Consider the following 20,945-nt stretch of genomic DNA (forward strand, 5'->3'; position numbering starts at 1 on the left):
TATCGGAATACATCAGGAACAGAAGCCCTAGCAGACAAGAAGAATTTAAATCAATGTTCTGGGTTGCATTTACCTAATATTACATTTGTGCATGTATGTTTATGTGTGTATACATATGTATGTTTTTATATATACATTTTTAACATCTATTTTTGTGTGCACATACATGCTGCAGTACACACGTGGAGGTCAGAGGACAGTTTTCAAGAGTTGGTTTTCTTCGTCTACCATGTGGGTCCAGGGGATCAAACTCAGGACATCAGGCTAGGTGGTTAGCACCTTCATCTATTGAATCACCTCACTGGGTCATATATGATGTATTTGCATAAACTCAGTCTCGTACTGTGAAGAGACTTCAGGTATGTTTCCATCTTCTTTTATATTTAGACCCTCACAATAAACATTTAAAAAGTGTCAGAGCACAAAAGTGTGGTGCCCACAACTGCTTCTAATTTCATTGATTTGTCTGGAAACTTGGTGGATTCTGTCTTCAAACCTAAAATGTTGACAAGTAGGCTTTGAAAGCCAGTTTCAAACAGTGGCTCTTTCTACATTTATTTATTTTGATTTGTGTGTGCTATGGCATACTTGTGGGTATCAGATCTCTCCTTCTACCACGCGGGTTCCAGGGATCAAATTCTAGGTGTCCGGAGTGGTGGCTGGTGCCCTGACCCACAGAGCTATCTTGCTGGCTCCTGAAAACTAATTTTAGCATGGTAGATGATAAGGGAGTGGCTACATTAGAACTGAGTGCTGTATTACATTGAGACCTCATCTAAACCTTGCTGGCCCAGGGAAGGAGTACACAGCTCAAGGAGTTCATGCTACCACTCAGTGCTAATAATGAGCGCCTTGGACTCTGGTTGCATAACCTGGGTGTTCCTATGCTGAGACATGAACCGGGCCTCCCAGCCTGTAGCCAAAGCTTAGCAAGTCCTTAGGTCTTAACAGCTTCAGTGGTCATGAAGGGACTGCAAGCATGCTATCCTGAAGTCACACCTGGCACTCCACAGCAAGGCAGTCCTCCAGTTAATCTTGATGCTCTCATGCTAATTGCTAAAAACCAGCACTAAAATGAAGGTGCCCCAAATGCAAAAATCTCATAAAATGTATGTCTTCCAAGTGTGAATAGAAAGAGTGGCTCCAAACACCAGCAGAACTACTAATAAAACCTGCCCTTGTCCATTGCCATGCACAGGACTTCATTTCCCTGATGCAACTCCTGACTCCTGACTACATGCCAGCTCCATATGTGCAAAGTATGGATGATAAATCACAGCACCACAGCACTGTGGCCAAGGAGGCTCCAGAAGGATGGCTGGGAAGTTAGCAGACTCCCAGACAGATTGGCCTAGCAGAGCTGCAGCAGCTCAAGGCGGCACTGAAAACATCAAGAGTGACAATGCTCTGCTACTATGGTCTATCGTGGGAATATCAAGGATGGGATTCTTGTCCCCAAGCTTGGGGCTCCCCAGACAGTCCTCAGTGTCTTTTCCTGATAAAATACCCTGACAAAAACAACTTGCAGAAGAAAGGGCTTAGGTTGGCTCACAGTTTGAGGGTACAGTCCATGATCTGTGGGGTAGCAGGACCTTGAGCCAGTTAGAAAGCATGGAGTGATGAATGCTTGTACTCAGGTAGATACTTCCTTTGCTGTTCATGTAGCCTCAGACCCAATCCTAGGGAATGGAGCCATCTTTCTTTGCAGTGGATCTTCCCATCTCAATTAAAACAGTACCTCACAAGTGTTGAGGACTTGTCTCCTAGGTGACTGCTGTGACGTTGACCATTAACACTAACCGTCACAACCCCCTTTTCCGTCAGCTGTCAGCAAGGTGCTATCCTCCTCCTGCTATACAGGACCTTCCCTTCCGTCTTATTCCTCTTCACCTCATTCACTACCTTCTGACACAGCTGCATTTTCTTATTCTCTCTCTGACTATGTGAGCATAGGGAGATACAGACTTCTTAGCTGGTGTTTCTAGGGGAGTCAGAAAGGAACGATGCTGCCATCCTCTCCTTTGGTTAGTCAAGCAACAAAATAGTTCTGAGAGATACCCTAAGTCTGGGCACCACATATGTAGATTGCATGGGATGTGTTTTAGACTGCGAGCACACACACACACACACACACACACACACACAGAGGAATTTCATTAACCTAAAATAAATAAATTAGTACATGTGTACATATATGTACATGTGTGTGTGCTCCGACCACTAGAACTAGAAAACTGTGTTTTATTGGGAGCCAGAGATCGATGGGAGCTGCTTGTGCCAGGTTTCACTCACAATTTTGAACACACAGAATTAAACAGAGATATTGTTTAGTCAACAAAGAAATTCACCAAGCAGAGACGGTGATGCCCTTCAGAGGTAACTGTGAGCAACACAGAATCTGCCACCTTGGTTTGCTAATCACCATCCTTCATGCGCCACAGGCCGTAAAAACCTGGCTAAGCTCTGCTTTTCCACATCTATTCCCAAGCCACAAATGCCACGAAAGTAGAAGATACCTGGATTTGAGAGGAAGGGGGTTTCCTTTGAAGTGTATCCAACAATCCCCACAACCTCATCACCAACAGGAATAACTTTATATGGCAAATAAAGTCCGGATATTTGATGTGCTAGTGGCTCCCGGGCCTTAATGTTTGCACTCAGAATTGGGAATGTGACCTTTCTGAGGAGGGGATCAATCAGTCCTTCCACACCGTTATCAAATTCATGGTTTCCCAGTGCCTAAGTAAAATGGAAAAGAAAAAAAAAAAGGATTAAGCACCTTAAATTTTCCGATAAGAGCATATTTTTAGGCATATCATGTTAACCCAGGGGCTCCCCAAAATGGGCTAGGCTCTCTGAGATTTGACCACATGTCCTGGTATTCTTCTTACCTCCAGAGGGGGCCCTTGGGCTGGGTCCAGAGAAGGTCATCACAGGTAGGTACAGCATTGTTGCCCTGGGGCCCTCATCTAGTAAAGCTGCTGGGAAAGTGTACATTTGCAACACCCCCAACACACACTGTGAGCTGGGAATGCCTGCGTCACCATCTTCCAGCCAGACAGCTCCACAAACCACAGTCACCTACCCAGCGTGATCCTATTGTTTTCTGAGTTAGCCTAATCATTCAACACACCATCATTTTAGTAGAATGTGGACACTCCCAGAACCTGTTTCTTCATGGCTTCTCTTGGGCCATTACATAAGTTCTCATAACTGCTCTTCTCAAGAACTTCTCTCCAATTCATCTGGTGGGGGGAGATTAGGACTGATAGAGAGAACTCTCTGTTAAAGTGGAGTGTTGGTTTCCTGCCCTAGTCAGCCCCAGGTCACCCTGTACCGTGAGCTGGACAGAAAGCATGGAAACACTCCAGGTAAGTGGAAAGAGAGAGATAAGTTCCTTGCTTTGGAGCCTGGAGGAAGACTCCTGCCAGCTGAGAATCAAGAATTTCAGCACAATCAACGACATTGGTCATGAAGGCTACTGACAGAACAATATTTCTTTTAGACAGAAAAGAATTTGTTCTCAAATGGGAATGTTAAAATAGGGATGAATGGTGCTTACGGCTTGCTCTTACCCTTTCCTAGGGATTTTCTGGAAGTCTCTGCAAATAAGACTAAAACTTCGTTTACAGTAAAGAGAGCTTAATGTTCCCAATAGCCCTTGTGACCCAGAATTTTGCCGTGTCAGCTGCAATTCTAGCCAGTGCACATCAGAACCACCCTATGATCTCATTTACCAAAAAAGAACAGTTTTCTTAGCTACCTTTTGAGCTGCAACTTCAGAAGCCATGAAGAACAGTATGTGTGGCTGTTGTAATGACAAGGGCATCTCTGTCTTGAGCAGCCCACACCCTCCTCCTAAACACCTATAACCCCCATTCTTAAATATATGTGGAACTTTCTTCCTCATATATTAATTTACTAGAGCCCTGCTTTATACTGGCTGGTCCTGAAATTCTTTTCTGTCTTTCTCTGAGTAGAGGTCTTTAAAAGGAATCTTGCAGCCAAGCATGGTGGCTCACACCTATAATCCCAGCACTTGGGGAGGCAGAGGCAGGCAGATCTCTGTGAGATCAAGGCCAGCCTGGTCTACAAAAGTGAGTCCAGGACAGCCAAGGCAAAACAGAGTAACCCTGTCTTGAAAAACTGAGAAAGAAAGAAAGAAAGAAAGAAAGAAAGAAAGAAAGAAAGAAAGAAAGGAAAGAAGAAAGGAAGGAAGGAAAGAAGGAAAGAAAGAAAGAAAGAAAGGAAAGAAGAAAGGAAGGAAGGAAAGAAGGAAAGAAAGAAAGAAAGAAAGAAAGAAAGAAAGAACCTCTCAGATAGCCACAGGCAACTGCCATTGTGCCATTGTCAGCCTCATTCCCAGTAGCTTATGTCGAGGAAGAACGTTCTGTCTGGTGAGGTGACCATGAGACCCTCAGTAGGTTCTGGATTCATCTGTGCACAGGGCTTTGGGTGGAGCAGGGATGGTGTTGAGCACCATCGGTAAGATATTCCCACCCTGGAGTCACAGCAGCTTTCTCCAGAAAGCCCTCCTATCCTCGCCTCACTTGGCCTCCTGGATAACCCCAGCTCTGGGCAGTCACCCGCTTGGTTTGGCTGCTAAGGGCACTTTACTACCTCAGGATTTAAATTCACTAAGATTCTCAGTACCACCCGGGTCTGCTTCACTCTGTGGGTCATCTGAAAACAGGCCTGGAAGCATTGGTTAGTGACCCTGGAAGCTAACAAGGGCTGTGGCACATTCCCTTCCGCCTCACTCCCTCTTTGCAGTGAGGCAGGTAAGCACAGCAAAGAGTTTAGTAAGATGAGACTCCACTTGGCCTGTGTACTGCACACACCCCTCTTCCAACACTGCTCTTGGCAGCCTGCACATACTGCACACACTATGTGCACATACCGCCCTTCAAACAATGCACTTAGCAACTTGTTAGACACCCAGGACCCCACCTTCACTGAGCTGCACGTACATCTCTTTGCAGACAATGGAGTTCAGTTCCTTCTCCCATTAATAACCACCAGATAGAGAGAGTTTCTACTTGGTCATACTCCAGCTATATCTAAGTATAAGGGTGGGGAGGCGATCTGGCCTGAGCTAGGTTGGGACACATGCTGAATAAGGCAAACTGTCCTGGAAGTGAACTCTTAGGGAGAACTCTGCATGACCTTTCCTCGCTATTTTGCAATCCCCGAGTACCTTTATTACAATGTTTTTAATAAGAAGACAAAAACCTAGAAAACCTAGTCTGGACATGACTGCCAGCATTGCGATACCAGTACATTCCAGGGCTATATCATGGGGTAATTTTTTTTTCTGTCTCCTAGCTAAACTGAATGCTCCTAAGCTACATTGCCCTTCTGTCCTGCTCAGCATGGTGTTTCCTCACCTGGGTACACCGTCACTCACTGAGCACTTGTCACTCAAATCGTCTTTGAGAAAGCATGAAGGTCTTCACAGTCCTACTCGGTCTCCTCTGGTAAGTTCATAATTTCTGAACTTGCACTTTTCTCCACTTCTGATGCTCTACCTAGCCACCACCATCATCTCCTCCTCCTCTTCCTCCTTGTATCTAGTTAAACTTCTCTAAAAGCTGATCTAGTTCTAAAGACTCTCAGTTTCAGGCAATTACTTTTTTTCCTATGGTGAAACAATTACCCTTTGTTACATAAGTACAGAATTTTGTTGTTAGTGAATGTTTCTACAGTTAAAAAAAATGTGGTGGATTGGTTTGGGGTCTTTTGAGACAGAGTTTCACAGACTTGTACAGACATGCACAATGAATGACATGTGGTTCCACAGCTTTCCATGGATGATTGACCAAGTCATCAGAGCTATTATGTTTCTAGAAATTTGTACAAGGCAGAAATCTGATGCAGAGGCCATGGAGAAGTAATGCTCACTGGCTTGCTTTTCTTGTACAACCCAGGCCTACCTGCCCAGAAGTGACACTGCTCACATTAGGCTGAGCTTTCTCATGTCAATCATCAGTCAGGAAAATGCCAGTCCAGCCTGATAGAAGTAATTTCTCAACTGAGGTTCCTCTTCCCAAGTGTGTCTTGTTTGTGTCAAATTGGCAAATACTGACCAGCACAGCTATCTTAATAGTTTTGTTTTATTTATTTATTTATTCATTCATTTATTTATTTATTTTTGTAGCAGGGTCTTATGGTGCACCTCTTGCTGGCCTGGAGGCCTCTAAGCAGACTAGGCTAGCCTTGAACATGGAGAACACTTGTTTCTGCCTGTTCAGTATTAGGACTAAAGGTGTAGGCCACCACAACCAGCTTTTTAATTCTTATTGACTCTATACTATTATATATTTTAAAGCAAAAGAATGGTGATTGCATTGTACCTTTGACTCTTACTGGGAGCATGATATCCCAAACTGCCCAAAAGGTTACAAGACCATAGAGGTTTTTCTATTGTTCCTTCTCTTAAATCAATCAAAACAGATCTGCCAATCACCTGGGTAGAAAGAAAGCACCCCAAAAAGTTCTAACTTCAAGAAACATGTTTCTTTCTGAGTCTGTTTTTAAAAATCATTTCTCAAGCTGGCCAGTGGTTACCTTTAATCCCAGCACTGGGGAGGCAGAAACAGGCAGCTCTCTGTGAGTACAAGGCCAGCCTGGTCTACAGAGTGAGTTCTAGGAAGGCCAGGGCTACACAGAGAAACTCTGTTTCAAAAACCAAAACCAACTAAACAAAAGAATTCATTTATTTAATATCCTACAAAAGGGTCCCCATGTTTCCTGGCAACACTTCCCATGGCCTCCGCTGGCCCTAAGTGCTCCATCTCCCAAGGTCACTGCTACTCACTACAGTCCTTGTTCTCTCTGGTCTAGACACTGGCTTTTTAACCAACCCCATTCTCTTCCCTAAACCATCCATCGTATTGCTGCCAGAGCCAACTTTCCGAACTGTAGGGCAGACCGTGCCACTCTCCACTTGAAGGCCCCACAAAGGCACGAACTGCACCCTTAGCCTTGACAGACCCCACAAAGTTCTTCCTGTACTGCTCTCATCTCTTTCAGTCTCACGCCCAGCACTGTTCCCCCCCCCACACACACCCCCAAGCCCTGTACTATGTGAAAGGAAGTACAGTTGACTCTGACACTTAGGACCAGGGATGTGGAAATCATAGCATTCTCTGGAAGGGCAATGAATGAATCAAATGAAAGTGCTAACTAAAGCACGGCAGCATGCTGCATGCCTTGCTGCGAGGCACTTGCTTCGTGCCTCGGTGAGGAAATGAGGAAAAACAGATTTAAAAAAAAAACAGCTGGGCTGTGGTCAAGTGTAAGGACTTGTAGGTCATACCATCTGTGGCTTTACTTCTGGTGACAGATGAATGACAACAGGTACACACAGATCCTGCAGAACCTTGCAGTTCCCTGTTGTGACTTTACCACTCTATAAACCTTAATAATCTTCCTGGAAGGGATGCCCAGAGAAGCCCAGTCTGACAGAGATGGCCATGTCCCAGCAGGCCTCTCCCCTGCCCTCTGGGTAGTCCTTGGATACACTGCTGGGTGAGTGGATGAACAGGAGAATCACTCAAGTGCCTGTTTTTCACCTCCTACGGTTAACTTTCCCTACAAATGTGCATGTAGAAAATTCCCTTCGCAAATATTTTATATTTCCTCTCCCCCAGTTGGGATTTCTCCTGCTGCCTTTTCTCCTCTTGCAGTTAGGAGAGCTTCATAAGTTATCGGCTCTCCCACGAGTATCAGTTACGCCATACCACCACATTCCCAATGCTGCTGGCTTTTGCAGAAGGCGCTACAGGAGTGTGATAAGTGAGTGGGTCTTATTTATCCTTCATTGTCATTTGTATTACCAACATGCCTTGGTAGTAGAGCTGCCCAAGGGGTTAACTTGGAGCAATAAAGGATGGAGTGACATAAAGGAGGAGATAGCCACTCATCAGTGTACATGAGGAAATGTTCCCAGGTCTCCTGACATACCGCAATCCCTCATTAGTAGAAAATAACATGATATTTGTCTATGGCTTAAACAAATGTTCCTGTGAGTTTTGAATCATCCTTAGACTGTTTAAATTACCTCACATAATACAACTGTATATAATAATTGTCATACTCTACTTCTTTGGGAATATTAGTAAGATTATCTGTGCATATTCAATAAGGATACAGTTTATTTACTGCCTCGTGATAGTCCTTTGCCTTTTTTGGTCCTTTCTGGAAGTTCTCATTTACAGACTGAAGCTCTCTGAATCCCCATCTACACCGAAAGGCCCACGGACTGATTGACCTTGGCTGACTGGAACATTGTGATTATAGGGTGATGGAATGTTGTGGATTAAGAGCCAAGGTCATTTTGGGCTATCTTTAGTCTCTTCAGTAGCTACTCATTACCAGCCTCTATATCTGACCTCACATCCTCTTGATAAAAGCTCCTGAATTTATCGTCTTGCTAAATTTGTCAGTTCTAATCCTAATAATGTGATTTTTTTCTTCTTCTTCTTTTGAGACAAGGTCTCTTGTATCAGAGGCTGACCTTAAAGTTGCTATGTAGCTGAGAAAGTCTTTACACCTCTGATTCTTTCTGACTCTACCCTCTTGAAGCAGTGGGATTACAGATCATGCCTTTTAATGTGGTTCTGGGGGTGTAACTCAGGGCTTCCTTTACTCAGAGAAATGCTGTACTAACCAAGCGACATCTCCAGCTCCAACATAATCCTGTAGAAGAGATTTTTTTTTCTCATCTGATATAGCCATCTACCTAAGGACCACTGTCTATATGCTTAATAAACACAGTGATTTATGACTTTAATTTGTCCCATGACTTAAAATGTCACATAACCTCTTTCACATGGAATGTGTTACTTAGGATAACTCGAATCTGTGTTCCTGAGGCCTTGGTCACACATAATAAAACTATGTTCCCATTTTCTTTAAAGCAGAGCTGTTGAGACTTCACATTGACACAGAGGGCCTCACACTGACATGGTGACATTGCTGCTGACTATGTAACCATCCTCTTAGGCAAAGACCTGCCATAATTCTGAGCCACATTCTCTTTTTGCATTTAAACAGTGAACAGACTTGTAGATAGATAAATTCCAGGACTTATATCTAATAGTCAAAAGGATGTGAGGACAAATATAGAGGTTGATAGCAAGTGGCTATTAAAAGAGACTAAAGATAGACTAAGATGACCTTGGCTCTTGATCTACAATATTCCATCAGTTTCAAAGCTCTCATCAGCCAAGGTCAAACAGTCCACAGCCTTCTATACAGATTGGGTTTTGCTTATTTATCCTATTCATTAATCTGAGCCAAATGACAACCCTGTATATTCACCAAATGCACTTCTCTATAACTTAAGAGAAATGAGCTTAGTAACATAAGCTTCTATACTTCTGGTTAAAATCACAGGCTTGTGATGTCAGTGACTTGTCCAGTCCTGGCTCCTCCCCTTCCCCACCGTCTTTTGAAGAAAACATCTAAAAAGAACTGATGGTCTTACAGAAAGATGTGTTGCATATTCTCTGTTCTAGCCTGGTGTGGTGGTCTGAATAGGAATGGCTTCCAAGGGCTGATATATTTGAATGCTTGGTCATTTGTACTACTTGAGAGGGGTTAAGAGGTATGACCTTGTTGGAGGAAGTGTGTCACTTGGGAGGGATGGGGCTTTGAGGTCTCAAGAACCAAGCCAGGACCAGTGTCTGTCTCTTTTTCCTGCTGTTTGTGGATCCAGGCCCAGAACTCTTAGCTTCTTCTCCATGTCTGCCTATATGCCACCATGCTCCCCAAATGGTAATGGACTAAACCTTTGAAACTGTGAGTAAACCCCAATTAAATGTGTTCCTTTGTAAGAGTTGCCATGGTCATGGTATTTCTTCACAGCAATAGAACGCTGAGTAGGACACCTGGAATGTTTGTCATCCCAACACCTGAAAATCTGCTTGCCACTGAAAGTCACAAATGAATGAAAATGTTGGGAACAGAGGAGAACTCAGTTCTACTGTGACTCAGAATTTCATGGCCACAAAGTGGACCCTGAGGAAGAGTATCATGTTTCTCATGCCTTCTATAGGCAGGCAGTATTTATGCAGGCTGTTTGTGGCTTACAAAAGCCCTCTGGCCTTGGAGAAAGCTTCTGTTGACTGCAGGTAAGGCTCAGAAAGTCATATGAGTTAGCAACAGAGGAATGAAGCTATTTTAAGGCTTCTGATGCCAAGTTTCTTGTTTGGGTTATTAAAAATACCCTGTAATTAGAGGAGATGAAAAACTTGTGCTTAAAGTTTGGCTTGGAATTCACATGCGTTCTGTTACAGGCCACAGTTATGTTCCCTTTAAGGAAAAGCAATGTTCATATGCTGAAAAAAACTATAGATAATTATGAAGTTATCACACTGTATACACTTATTTATTTCCAATATACTAAAGGTTGAAAGAACTCCAAACAGCAAATTACTAACTTTTGGTTACCAATGAAAAGAAAGGTAGCTTAAGCCAACTCAAGTTGATGGATAAACGAATACGAGATAACATAATGTGCAGTACCTCTTTCCTTGTCTGAGGCAGATGACAATTAAGTGATTGAGTCGATAAATTTAGAACAAGCCTCTAAATCTCCCTTAACCCAGCAATAAAGGGAACAACTGTCAACCAACCAGAGATGTCATTTTTTCATTCCTTCACCAAGACAGTAATTATGAACATGGAATCTATTTATAAATAACAAAATCCACTTTTACTCTGTAATGAATGCTAGAGGTATGATTTTAAATAAGAGCAGAATCCTTCCTATTTTTCTCTCTGAACCACATTTGGTAGCAAAATTCAGATGCTACTGCTGCCCATACTGGCTCTGAGGCAATGTGGCCGCAGCTACTGGAGGAGAGCCATTTGCTGATTTGCTCATGTACAAATAATCTAGTTGGCACTGAACAGATGGAAGAGCAGAGGAGATAATGAGAATGTTCCTCCAGGGTCGTGGCCTGAGCTCCATGCTGCTCTGCATTCTGAGGAAGGAGACACAGAGGTCAGTAGCCACCTGATTGTCCACTAAAGGACCCTCAGTACTCTAAACTAGTTTTGAAAAGTCAATTTTTGGTACTCTCTCTGCCCCCAGTTATTCAAAATTAAACCACATACACTGATGTATCTTCACAGTCTACAATATGTGTCTAACAGAGAGAAGGTACTCACTGAGTATCTACTAGTGAATGAGGAATAAAATAAACAGCTGATGGGGAAGAGGAAAAAGGAAGAATAAATAAATTAACTCCAAGGCTGGGCATGGTGGTGCATTACTTTGAGCCCAAAGCTTGGGAGGCGGAACTAGGCAGGTCTGTATGAGTTCAAGTCCAGTCTTATCTACATAGCAAGTTCCAGGTCAGCCTGGAACCTACACAGTCTCTCAAAACAAAGAAACCCCAAGACTGCAGTTATTGGTTCAGTTGCCCAGGGGGTTCTCATTTGGGAGAAACAGTCCCAGGCCCCAGCTACAAAGCAGAGTTCTGCTTTGAGAGCTTTTGGGGAATGAGCATTACAGCCACAAACCAAAAACAGAGCAGCAAAAGCAAGGGAAGTCACGTGATGCTTAAAGCTAAAAACAAAACAAAACAAAACAAAAAACCCATCCCTAGTCACTACATGGTTAAAAAAACCCTGAGGTGTTTTGATCACAGTAGTCTGTTCCTAGGAGCTCCTGGGCAGCTTTATTTATTGCTGGTCATTTTGCCTTGACTTATTGATTGAAGATTTTGTTTTTTTCTTCCTTTTTTTGATAGTGTCATATAGCATAGGTTGGCTTTCTGCATGCTAAGGATGACCCTGAACTTCTGACCCTCCTGTCTCTCCTGTATTTTAGAAAGTGATCCATGATCTCCAGTGGGCCCAGCTGATATCAGGGGTATCAAGAGTGAAGAACTCAGACTGATCCTCTGGACCACACAAGTTCAGGGTTGTCTTAAAACATCGGATGGGTTCATTTCTTACAACTAGTGTAGATAACTGATATAAACTTTAGTTTTAATATAACTTAAATGAAGCCTCTCAGAAGACAGTTATGGCAGGCCCCTGTCCACAAGAATAGCAGAATTTCATTAATAGTGTCAGGGGTTGGCTCTCTCCCATGGGGTGGGTCTCAAGTTGGGTCAGTCATTGGCTTGCATTCTCTCAATCTTTGCTTTATAGTTCTCCCTACATTTCTTGTAGGTGAGACAAATTTTGGGTCAAAGGTTTTACGACTGGGTAAGTGCCCCCCCCTTCCCTGGAAGTAGCTGATGGAAACAGATGCAGAGACCCAATATTCGGAGCTTAGGGAGTTTTGTGGAAGAGTGGGAGGGAAGATTGAGGGAGCCCAGATCAAGGATTCCAGGAAGACCTACAGAATCAACTAATCTGGGCTCCTGGGGGCACAAAGAGACTGAAACACCAACCAAAGAGCATACACGGGCTGGACCTAGGCCTCCTACACATATGTAGCAGATGTGTAGATTGGCCATCATGTGGGTTCCCAAACAACCCCAAGTGCTGGATTACATGTGTGACCATGCTTCATTTTTGCAGTTCTAGGGATGGTCCTCAGGTCTTCCTGCACATTAGGCAAGTGCTCTGTCAATTGAGGTACATCCCTAGCCTCATTGTAGTATTTTTGTTCCAGCTGTACCAGACAATGTGGATTTTTATCAACTGTTCAAATGGCTGCTTCTTCCTTTTAGTCCTGCTCAGCAAAATAGGTTACAGGTAGGAGATCATGGAGTGAAGAGGTGGCCTGTTCTCCTTTGGATAGTTTCAGGAGATGCTATGGAGCCAGCTGGAGTGCTTTGGCAGTCGTTGCTCCCTCCCCTCCACTCCTTCTCTGCTCCCATTTATCCACTGGCCGTGGATCCCAGCTAGGTCACCCAACAGCAGGACAATGACCCCCGTGAAAGAACTGCTCGAGAGTATCCACATGGCCCCAGGTTTGGGAAACATCCAGAAAAAGAAAAGCTCTGCTCTTAGACAGCTCTGTCACAGCCATATTCTACCCCAGTGTCCCAAAGCGATGCTCCTTCCACAGCTCTTCCATCCCTCGGAGGTTTCCACTTCCACCATGTCCCCTCATCTCCATATAGTTCACTCCAGGGTCTTTTGGCTAGTCCTTCAGCCACAGCCCCATGGCTTCACCCATGCACTGCAGGCCACCACAGTGAGCTGTGCCCCAAACCGCACATCTACCTCCTGCCTCTGAGTGGAATTCACCCCAGACTTCTTGATTTCCAAGGAAACAAGCATTCATATGTCCATGCAGACCCTTCCTGCCCTCCTGGTGATATCCTTAGCTGCATGATTCATTCTGTTAAATTTCCAGGTGCCCTCAGCTAGGGCACTAAATCTCCGAGATGCTTAGGATACACCAGTGATATGTCCACTGCAGGCCTCTCTCTTTTAATTTGTCTACCAGACCTCACACACATCTCTTGTGGCACTTGTTATCATTGTGGCTGTGTATTCACACATCAGCTGTCTTTATACCCTCTGGGATACCAGGTGAGTCATGTCAGTGTCTACTGAATGAAGAATAAAACCATTTGCTCTATCTTCCCCTTTTAAATGGGCTCCATTTTACTCTGTTACGGTGTGTGAGCCATTAAAACTTTCCAGAAGGCAGGATATGAAACAAACTTTGTAAATAGTGGGTACGTGATGTGATACCTTAGTTTCACAGTGAGAGAAAACAGGTTGCTAGGCAGCTGGCGGGAAATCTAGCCAAGTGCTTTCCAACCTCCCAGCCCAACCTCCCAGCTCCTCTCGTCAATTACTACATTCTTATGTTTTAATTTACAAGTTATCTCCACGTGTTTGTCAATATCTTTGTGGTACTTGTCTGTGACGGGACGCACTTGAACAAAAATGTAAAGTGGGGAGGGCATGGTGGTACATGGTTGTAATCCCAGCACCTGAAGTTTGAGGCCATGCTGCGCTATACAGCTCCACCTTATCTCAAAACAACAACATGTTGATTGTTCTCTGTGTGTCTGAGGTGTGAGCATGTGGATTTCATAATGGGAATTTGGAAGAGGACGGAACCTTGTAAAAAAGTGTCTATTTTTATCAGAAATTTAAGGTAACTGTTTGGTCTATCAAAGGTTTCCTTTATACGAACTGGATACTGGCCATCTTGTAGCCTTGGTTTGGTTCACAGAAGAATACAAAAGTATGAATAAGTTTAAAATATAGGGAACTTAAGAAGGAAAAAAAAAAAGAAAAACAAGACAAAGAGTAACATACATGAGGGTTTATGATTTTGTGTTTTATACACTAGATCTGTTCAGAACCAGGTCATTTTCTCTTGATAGTGTTATGAGAGGTGTTATTATTTCCTCTTTCTATAGATGAGGAAAGTGAGGCTCTTAGTCCTACAATTAGCAAGTGGAAGAGCTGAGAACTGAGAATTGTTAGTGAGGCTCAAACAGCCACACAGGGCCTTTACTATGCCTAACTGCTGCCAATCTGCGTGGATGAGAGAGGTAAACATCACTTAGGTTGTTGCCAGTTTTTTAAATTTTTTTGCAAGGCTCTAGAATGCCAAGTAACACCATCGTAATCTTTGTCCTGAAGGGCAGACTGGAAACAAGCATAGATCCAGCATGTCTGTCCATCTACCTCTTCATTCACCCACTTGAGCACCACACAATTATCCATCAATCCATCCATCCATCCATCCATCCATCTGAGCATCATCTACCCATCTTCCCACCTGTCCATTCATCCAATGACCATCCATATCCATATATCCATTCCTTCACCATTAATCCATCTATCTCCCTTTCCACTTACCCAAGTATCTTTCATCCATCTATCCATGTACCATCCATCCATCTAGGCATCTACCCATGTATCAAACACCTGGAAAACACATATGTGAAGGTTCAGGTACATGATGCATTTTAGGAACTGCAGAATACCAGAGAGCAAGCTTCACCTAAGGGAGCAAAGGTTCACAAACAAATAGCCTCAATGCTTTAAAATAATTGGGGATTGAAAAGAAGAGGAGGAGGGATAGTGAAAATGTTCCGGGAAAAGAGGCTTAATTTAACCACACCAGATGAAATTAAGGAAAGAAGAGCTGTGTAAGAGCAGTAGAATATGCTTGATGCAGAAGAAAAGTACCTCTTTTGTAATCCATTAAACAATTGTAATAATGTCAACAGGCTCTTTATCAGAGAGTGAAGGCATATGTATTAGTGAGTGGTACAACTCTTCAGTAATTCCTACAATGTAAGACTTAAGGAGATATGTTGGTCTATTACCCAATGGGACTCAGTTGCTATCACTCAGGAACCCTCAACAACAGCCATATAAAATCATGTTTTGATCTACTGATTCATATCTGATATCATGGACCATGTCTAGTATTGAACTACCACAGCCATGGAGCAAGGGAGTGTTGGCCCTGGTAGGTGAGTGCAACATCATCCCAATGAATGACAGTGTGAATCCTGGGGTCAGATCAGCTTACCTGCATTGTCAGGGTCAGTTGAAAGGATAAACGAATGAAAAAGTACAGAACATGGAAGAGACAGAGGGATCAAGGACATCACAAGACCATGGTCTACACAATCAACTGACTGGGACTCAAATAGACTCACAGAGATCAGGGAGCCAGTATGGGTTTGACCTAGGTCATCTGACTATATGTTATGGTTGTGTAGCTCAGGAGTGATTCCTAACAGGGGCTGTCTCTGACTTTTGCCTGTCTTTGAGACCCTTTTCTTTTTACTGGGTTGCTTCATCCAGCCTTTTTTCTTTCTTTCTTTTTTTCCTTTAATACAAGACAGGGTTTCTCTGAGTAGCCTTGGCTATCCTGGACTCACTTTGTAGATCAGGGTGGCCTTGAACTCACAGAGATCTGCCTGTCTCTGCCTCCCTAGGCGCTGCCTTGTCCAGCCTTGATGTAAGCATATATGCTTGGTTTTATTGTAAGCTTGTTTTGTCATATTTGTTTGATGTCCCTGGAAGGCCTGCTCTTTTTTTTCTGATGGGAGGTGATATGTGGGTGCATGGGGGTGAGGAAGGAGAGGTGGGAGAAATAGACTGGGGGTGGGGAAGAAAGGGGAAACAGCAACTGGGATGTAATACATAGAAAAGAAAAAAATTAAAAAAGAATTGAGATTAACAATTAAAGAAAGAAAAAAGAAAAAGTACAGAAAAAACAGCATTTTTACACCATCTGTATCATCTGAAAAAAAGTACAGTCTTTACACAGGCAAAATATACATGGCACAGTCATGTTTAGAATTAATTAACCAAGTAATCAGGTCCAGACAGTTTTATCTCTCAGGAGATAGCGAATACCAGTTAATGTGCGCATTATATATAGAAGCAATTATTTATGTGAGGAAAAAGAAGCACTTACAAAAACTGTAATTAATTAAATAATTATTTTATTTTATGCATATCAGTGTTTTCCTTTCATGTGTGAACATCCATCACAGGTACGTCTAGAGCCAGCATCTGATTCCCCGGAACTGGAGTTTTAGGTGGTGTGAGCCACCATGGGAGTGGCAAGAATTGAATTAGGGTTTTAAGTGAGGGCAACAAGTGCTCTTAACTGCTAAGTGTTTCTCCAGCTCACCTAGAGATTTTAAAATCTGTTTATGGGGCTAAAGAAAACAAGTCCTAAAGGAACATAAACAGCACTCAGCTGTATTTGTGGATGGAATACAGAAGGCCAAAGTGATATGCGATGGGTTCTTTTTCAATTCTCAGTTAGTAAGTCTAGCTCCTAAGAAAGGGCAGGATGAAGAGGGTGCCTCTGCTTCCTCCTTCAGCCATCCAGAGCCATTGTCACCCTAGCAAGCTCACTCTCGCCTGGAACTCAGATAATAATAAAGTAGAGGCTGTGACACAGCCTCCACAGCTGAGGTTCTCCTTATGCCTGAGGCTTGAGAACCAAGTTTCTAATTCAAGAACCCCTCCCCTCCAACTTCTGTAGTGTGGGCTCTACGCAATAATTAGTTAAATATTTAGCTGGTTGTGGTGGTGTAAGCCTTTCATCCTGGAACTCCCGAAGTAGAGGCTGGTGGACCTCTGTGAATTCAAGGCCAGCTCGGTATAGAAAGTGAGAAGTTCCAGGCCAGCCAGAGCTATACAAACAAATGAAATAAACATGTAATAAAAATGTATTAATCTTTAACTCATTGTGTTTGTGTTGCACATGTGGGCACATGTGTGTGAGTCAGGGGATAATTTGTGACAGTAAGGTCTCTCCTTCCAAGCTTCTTAAACTAACATTTCTCTCTCTCTGTCTTTATGTGTGTATATGATGTGTGTGTATGTGGACACCTGTGCAGAGGTCAGATGAGTCAGTTCTCATCATCTTCCTGGCCTTGAACTTGGATTGTTGGGCTTTTTTTTTTTTTTTTTTTTTTTGGCAAGTGCTCTTACCAGCTGAGCCATCTTGCTGGCCCTTTACTCTCTTTAGTAGCTCTAATCCAGTCCTGCTCTGTGGCTAAAAAGAGCCTGAATGGGCACTGCCCACCAGAATATATTCTAAGCACCAAATTTTACTCTGGGTCCTGTACACCATCCTCAGTGCTTGGCACCCAGCTTGCACTCAGCGGCACTCCATGAAGACCTGTGGGCTGAATAAACAGCGTTTATTCAAAGCAACATTCTGGAAGTGGGCTGCTGCTGCTCCTCTTCCCCAGTGGGTCATTTCTGCTACTAAGAGATTAGCTCTCCACACACACCTTTTCACTTGAAGACCGTGGCTAAAAGGAGGAAGCTCTAGCTCTCTCTCTCTCTACCAGGAAATGTTTGCCTCACCCCCCAGGTATCTGTGAGATCCATGAAGGAGGAATAAGAGGCACCAAGCAAACTTACCCTTGAGTGTAAAATTAAGTTCAAAGATATACTGAATTACATTGGCAGATCAGAAACAGACAGAGGGCTCGGCGGGAGCTGAGGTGCTGAGAACTCGCATGCAGGAGACCATCCTCTCTAAAACCTACTTTATAGATGAAAGAACCCACTTCCACACTCAGAGCTGACAAGTTCAAGAACGGAGACCTAAAACCTGGGTGTGTTGAAGCTGTAGCTTAGTAGCTGCATGCTTGCCTAGCATGCTCACTGTCTCAGGATAGGACTTGAAATAACAGGCTTCCACTGTCAGGAGTGCCTGTGGCTTGACTGCTGCCACCAAAACTCACACTGAAATTTCATCTTAGTGAGGTATCAAGAAGCAGGCAGGCAAAGCCAGGCACAGGCCTTTAATCCCAGCACTAGGGAGGCAGAGGCCAGCCTGGGCTATAGAGCAAGTTCCAGAACAACAAGGGATACACAGAGAAACCCTGTCTTGAAAAGCAAAAAACAAAACAAGAAAGAAGTAGGTAGGAGGTATTGGGTCGTGAATGGACCATTCATCATGTAGCTTAATGGATGAATGAATTACTGGGTTATCCAAAGAATAGCTCTGTTTTAAGAACCATTTTGACTGCATATCTTGCATGAGTCCCTTTCCCCTTGTGAGGTCTAGCATTGCCTCATGACCCTGAGTGAGTGCACAGCAGCAAGAAGGAAGGAACAGCCTGATCATGAACATCCCAGAGATCAGAAACATGAGTTACAGTGTTTCCCTTTTTCCTTTTAGAGCAGCCAATCTCAGGTATTTTATAATAGTAACAGAGAAGTAGTAGCTTGAACAGAAGAACCTTGGCCCTGTGTAGCAATGTCAAAGGCTACCCACCAACTACCCTTGGTGCTGCAGGCTCCAGTCCTCTTAGACATCTTTGCTTTACACCTGTCCTGCTTGGGTGGTTTTGCTTTTTGTTTTTCTTTCTTTGTTTTTGGTCAGTTTGACAGGATCTGGAGTTATCCAGGAAGAGGAACTTAAATTGAGAAAAAGCCTCCATTCAGATTGCCTGTGGCCAAGTTTGAACAAGCCAGGACTAGCCAGCCTGTAAGCAGCTCTACTTCATGGTTTATGCTTCAGTTCTTGCCTCCAGGGGCGCGTCCCTACTCTAGTTTCTACCTTGACGTCCCTCAAGGATGGACTGTTACCTTGAAGTGTAAGATGAAATAAACCTTTTCTTCCCCAAGTTTCTTTTGTTTGGTCATAGCATTTTGTCACAGCAACAGAAGCCGTAACTTTTACAAGACCCTCTTCTGTGCCATCCCCACCCACAGCATGCGAGCAAAGACCCCTCTCTGTGGGTGAGCACTGCTAAGCGCTTTTGTGGAGTATCCTGGTTCCATTTCCCGCACCTACAGTGGTTCATAGGCACCTGTAACCCTTGTTCCAGGGGATCTGATACCTTCTTCTGACCCCCACAGGGACCTGACACACACATGGTGAACAAACACACATGCAAGGCAAACACATTCATACAACAAAAGTAAAAATACACCTCTATATGCAACCTGATAATTGTCCTTAGATGCTAAACAGTAGGGAGAGAACTTGGGCCACTCAGTGTCACTTCCAAGACGGTGGTTTGAATGAAAAACATCCTCCATAGGTTCAGACATTTGAACACGTGGCCCCCACTTGGTGGTGCTGTTTGGGAAGGTTGTCGGACAGAACATTTAAGACATTTAAGAGCTTTCACTGGGATAGGCTTTGAGGATTTTATAGCCTTGCTTCACTTTAGTTCTCTCTTTGTTTTGTGTGATCACTCAGGTTCCTTTTCTAGCTGCCTGATGACAGGCACTCCCCCACCCTCCACTATAATGGAAGTTCCCTCTGCAATTTTAGGCCCAAACAAATTCATTCTTCCTTAAGTTGCTTCTGGTCGAGGTGTTCTATCACAGCAACAGGAAAATAAAGGATACACCCTCTCAGCATTATCCCAAATTGCTTTGCTATTAAAATCAATTGCTAGCAGGTCCAGTCTTTCAGTGAGCATAGTGGAGTCCTTACTGACCCCCTAGATTGCTGCCTGACTTGATTCCCCTCCCCTTTCTTACTTTTTTCATACATTTCTGCTCATCTTTCCCAAATTATTTCTCCAAGTAGCTGAAGGTTTTAAATTTAAATTTAATTTATCATCATAATCATTATTATTATAGTGTGATGTGATGGGTATGACTGTGCTGATGAATATGTGCAGGTCAGAAGACAACTTCTGGGAGTAAGTACCCTTTCCCCCTTGAGGCTATGTGATGTGTTCCAGGCTAGTCCACCTGTGAGCTTTTGGGCTATTTTTCTTGGCTCCACAACCCATCTCCTTGTAGAAGTGCTGGGATTACATATGGCTACCACCACATGAAGCTTTTTTTCTCCTCCTACTTCAGGTTCCTTCTTCCCCAAGTTTGGGGGATCAAGCTCACGTTATCAGGCTTATATGCCAAGCACTTTTGAAGTTCCACAGCTGAGGCTTTTGCTTATTTTGCTTTTGCTTTTTGTGTTTTGACATCAACCAGTTCTCTAATGTTCTGTAAACACTAACTAGGAATTCAACAGTTCAACCCAGACCCTGTCTACCTTGACTTATTGCCATTTCCCACAATTTACTGCACCTCCAAATTGCCCCATAGCCTTCAGGGCTCCATCACACAAAACTGTGTGTGCCCATTCTCGCATCCAGTCCAGAGACCTGGGCTACACCGTACTTCTAACAGAGCAGTTACAAATCCGAGGTTCCCAGGACCCCAGCTTCACATTTGATAACTATCTAGAGGAATTCAAGGAACTTCAAAAGTTATTATTATTGGATTATTATGAAGGATACATTTAGGAATAGACAAACAGAAATGTCCAGGGCAAGGCACAGGGTATTGGATGAACAGAGCCCCTGTGCCCTTTGAGGCACCTCACCCTCCAGAACCTCCCTATGCTCAGCAACTCCGGAGCTCATCAGGTGGGTGGATGAGGTTAGAAATTCAAACTCTCTTATCTAAGCATTAGGTACCTCTCAGCACTGGGCTCCACCCTGAGGCTGTCTAGAGTCCCAGTTCAAAGCAACCTCATTAGCATAAAGTATTAG

At 43.6% G+C, this 20,945-nt stretch overlaps 1 protein-coding gene across 2 annotated transcripts in view; it reads right to left on the bottom strand.

Annotated features, from left to right (window-relative positions):
• Nt5e (5'-nucleotidase ecto) overlaps positions 1 to 20,945 on the bottom strand; it is a 45,386-nt gene that overhangs the window by 19,461 nt on the left and 4,980 nt on the right. Inside the window, exons 2-3 of one of the 2 annotated variants that reach the window (XM_060384634.1) lie at positions 14,797 to 14,865; positions 2,517 to 2,739 (exon numbers count right to left, since the gene is read on the bottom strand). In XM_060384634.1, the coding sequence (XP_060240617.1) occupies positions 2,517 to 2,739; positions 14,797 to 14,838 (265 nt within the window). In that variant the 5' untranslated portion in view covers positions 14,839 to 14,865. The remainder of the gene's footprint in view (positions 1 to 2,516; positions 2,740 to 14,796; positions 14,866 to 20,945) is intronic. The other variant, XM_021653856.2, reaches the window with a different exon arrangement.

Source organism: Meriones unguiculatus, chromosome 6 (assembly GCF_030254825.1).
Source record: "Meriones unguiculatus strain TT.TT164.6M chromosome 6, Bangor_MerUng_6.1, whole genome shotgun sequence".
Taxonomy (NCBI): Eukaryota; Metazoa; Chordata; class Mammalia; order Rodentia; family Muridae; genus Meriones; species Meriones unguiculatus.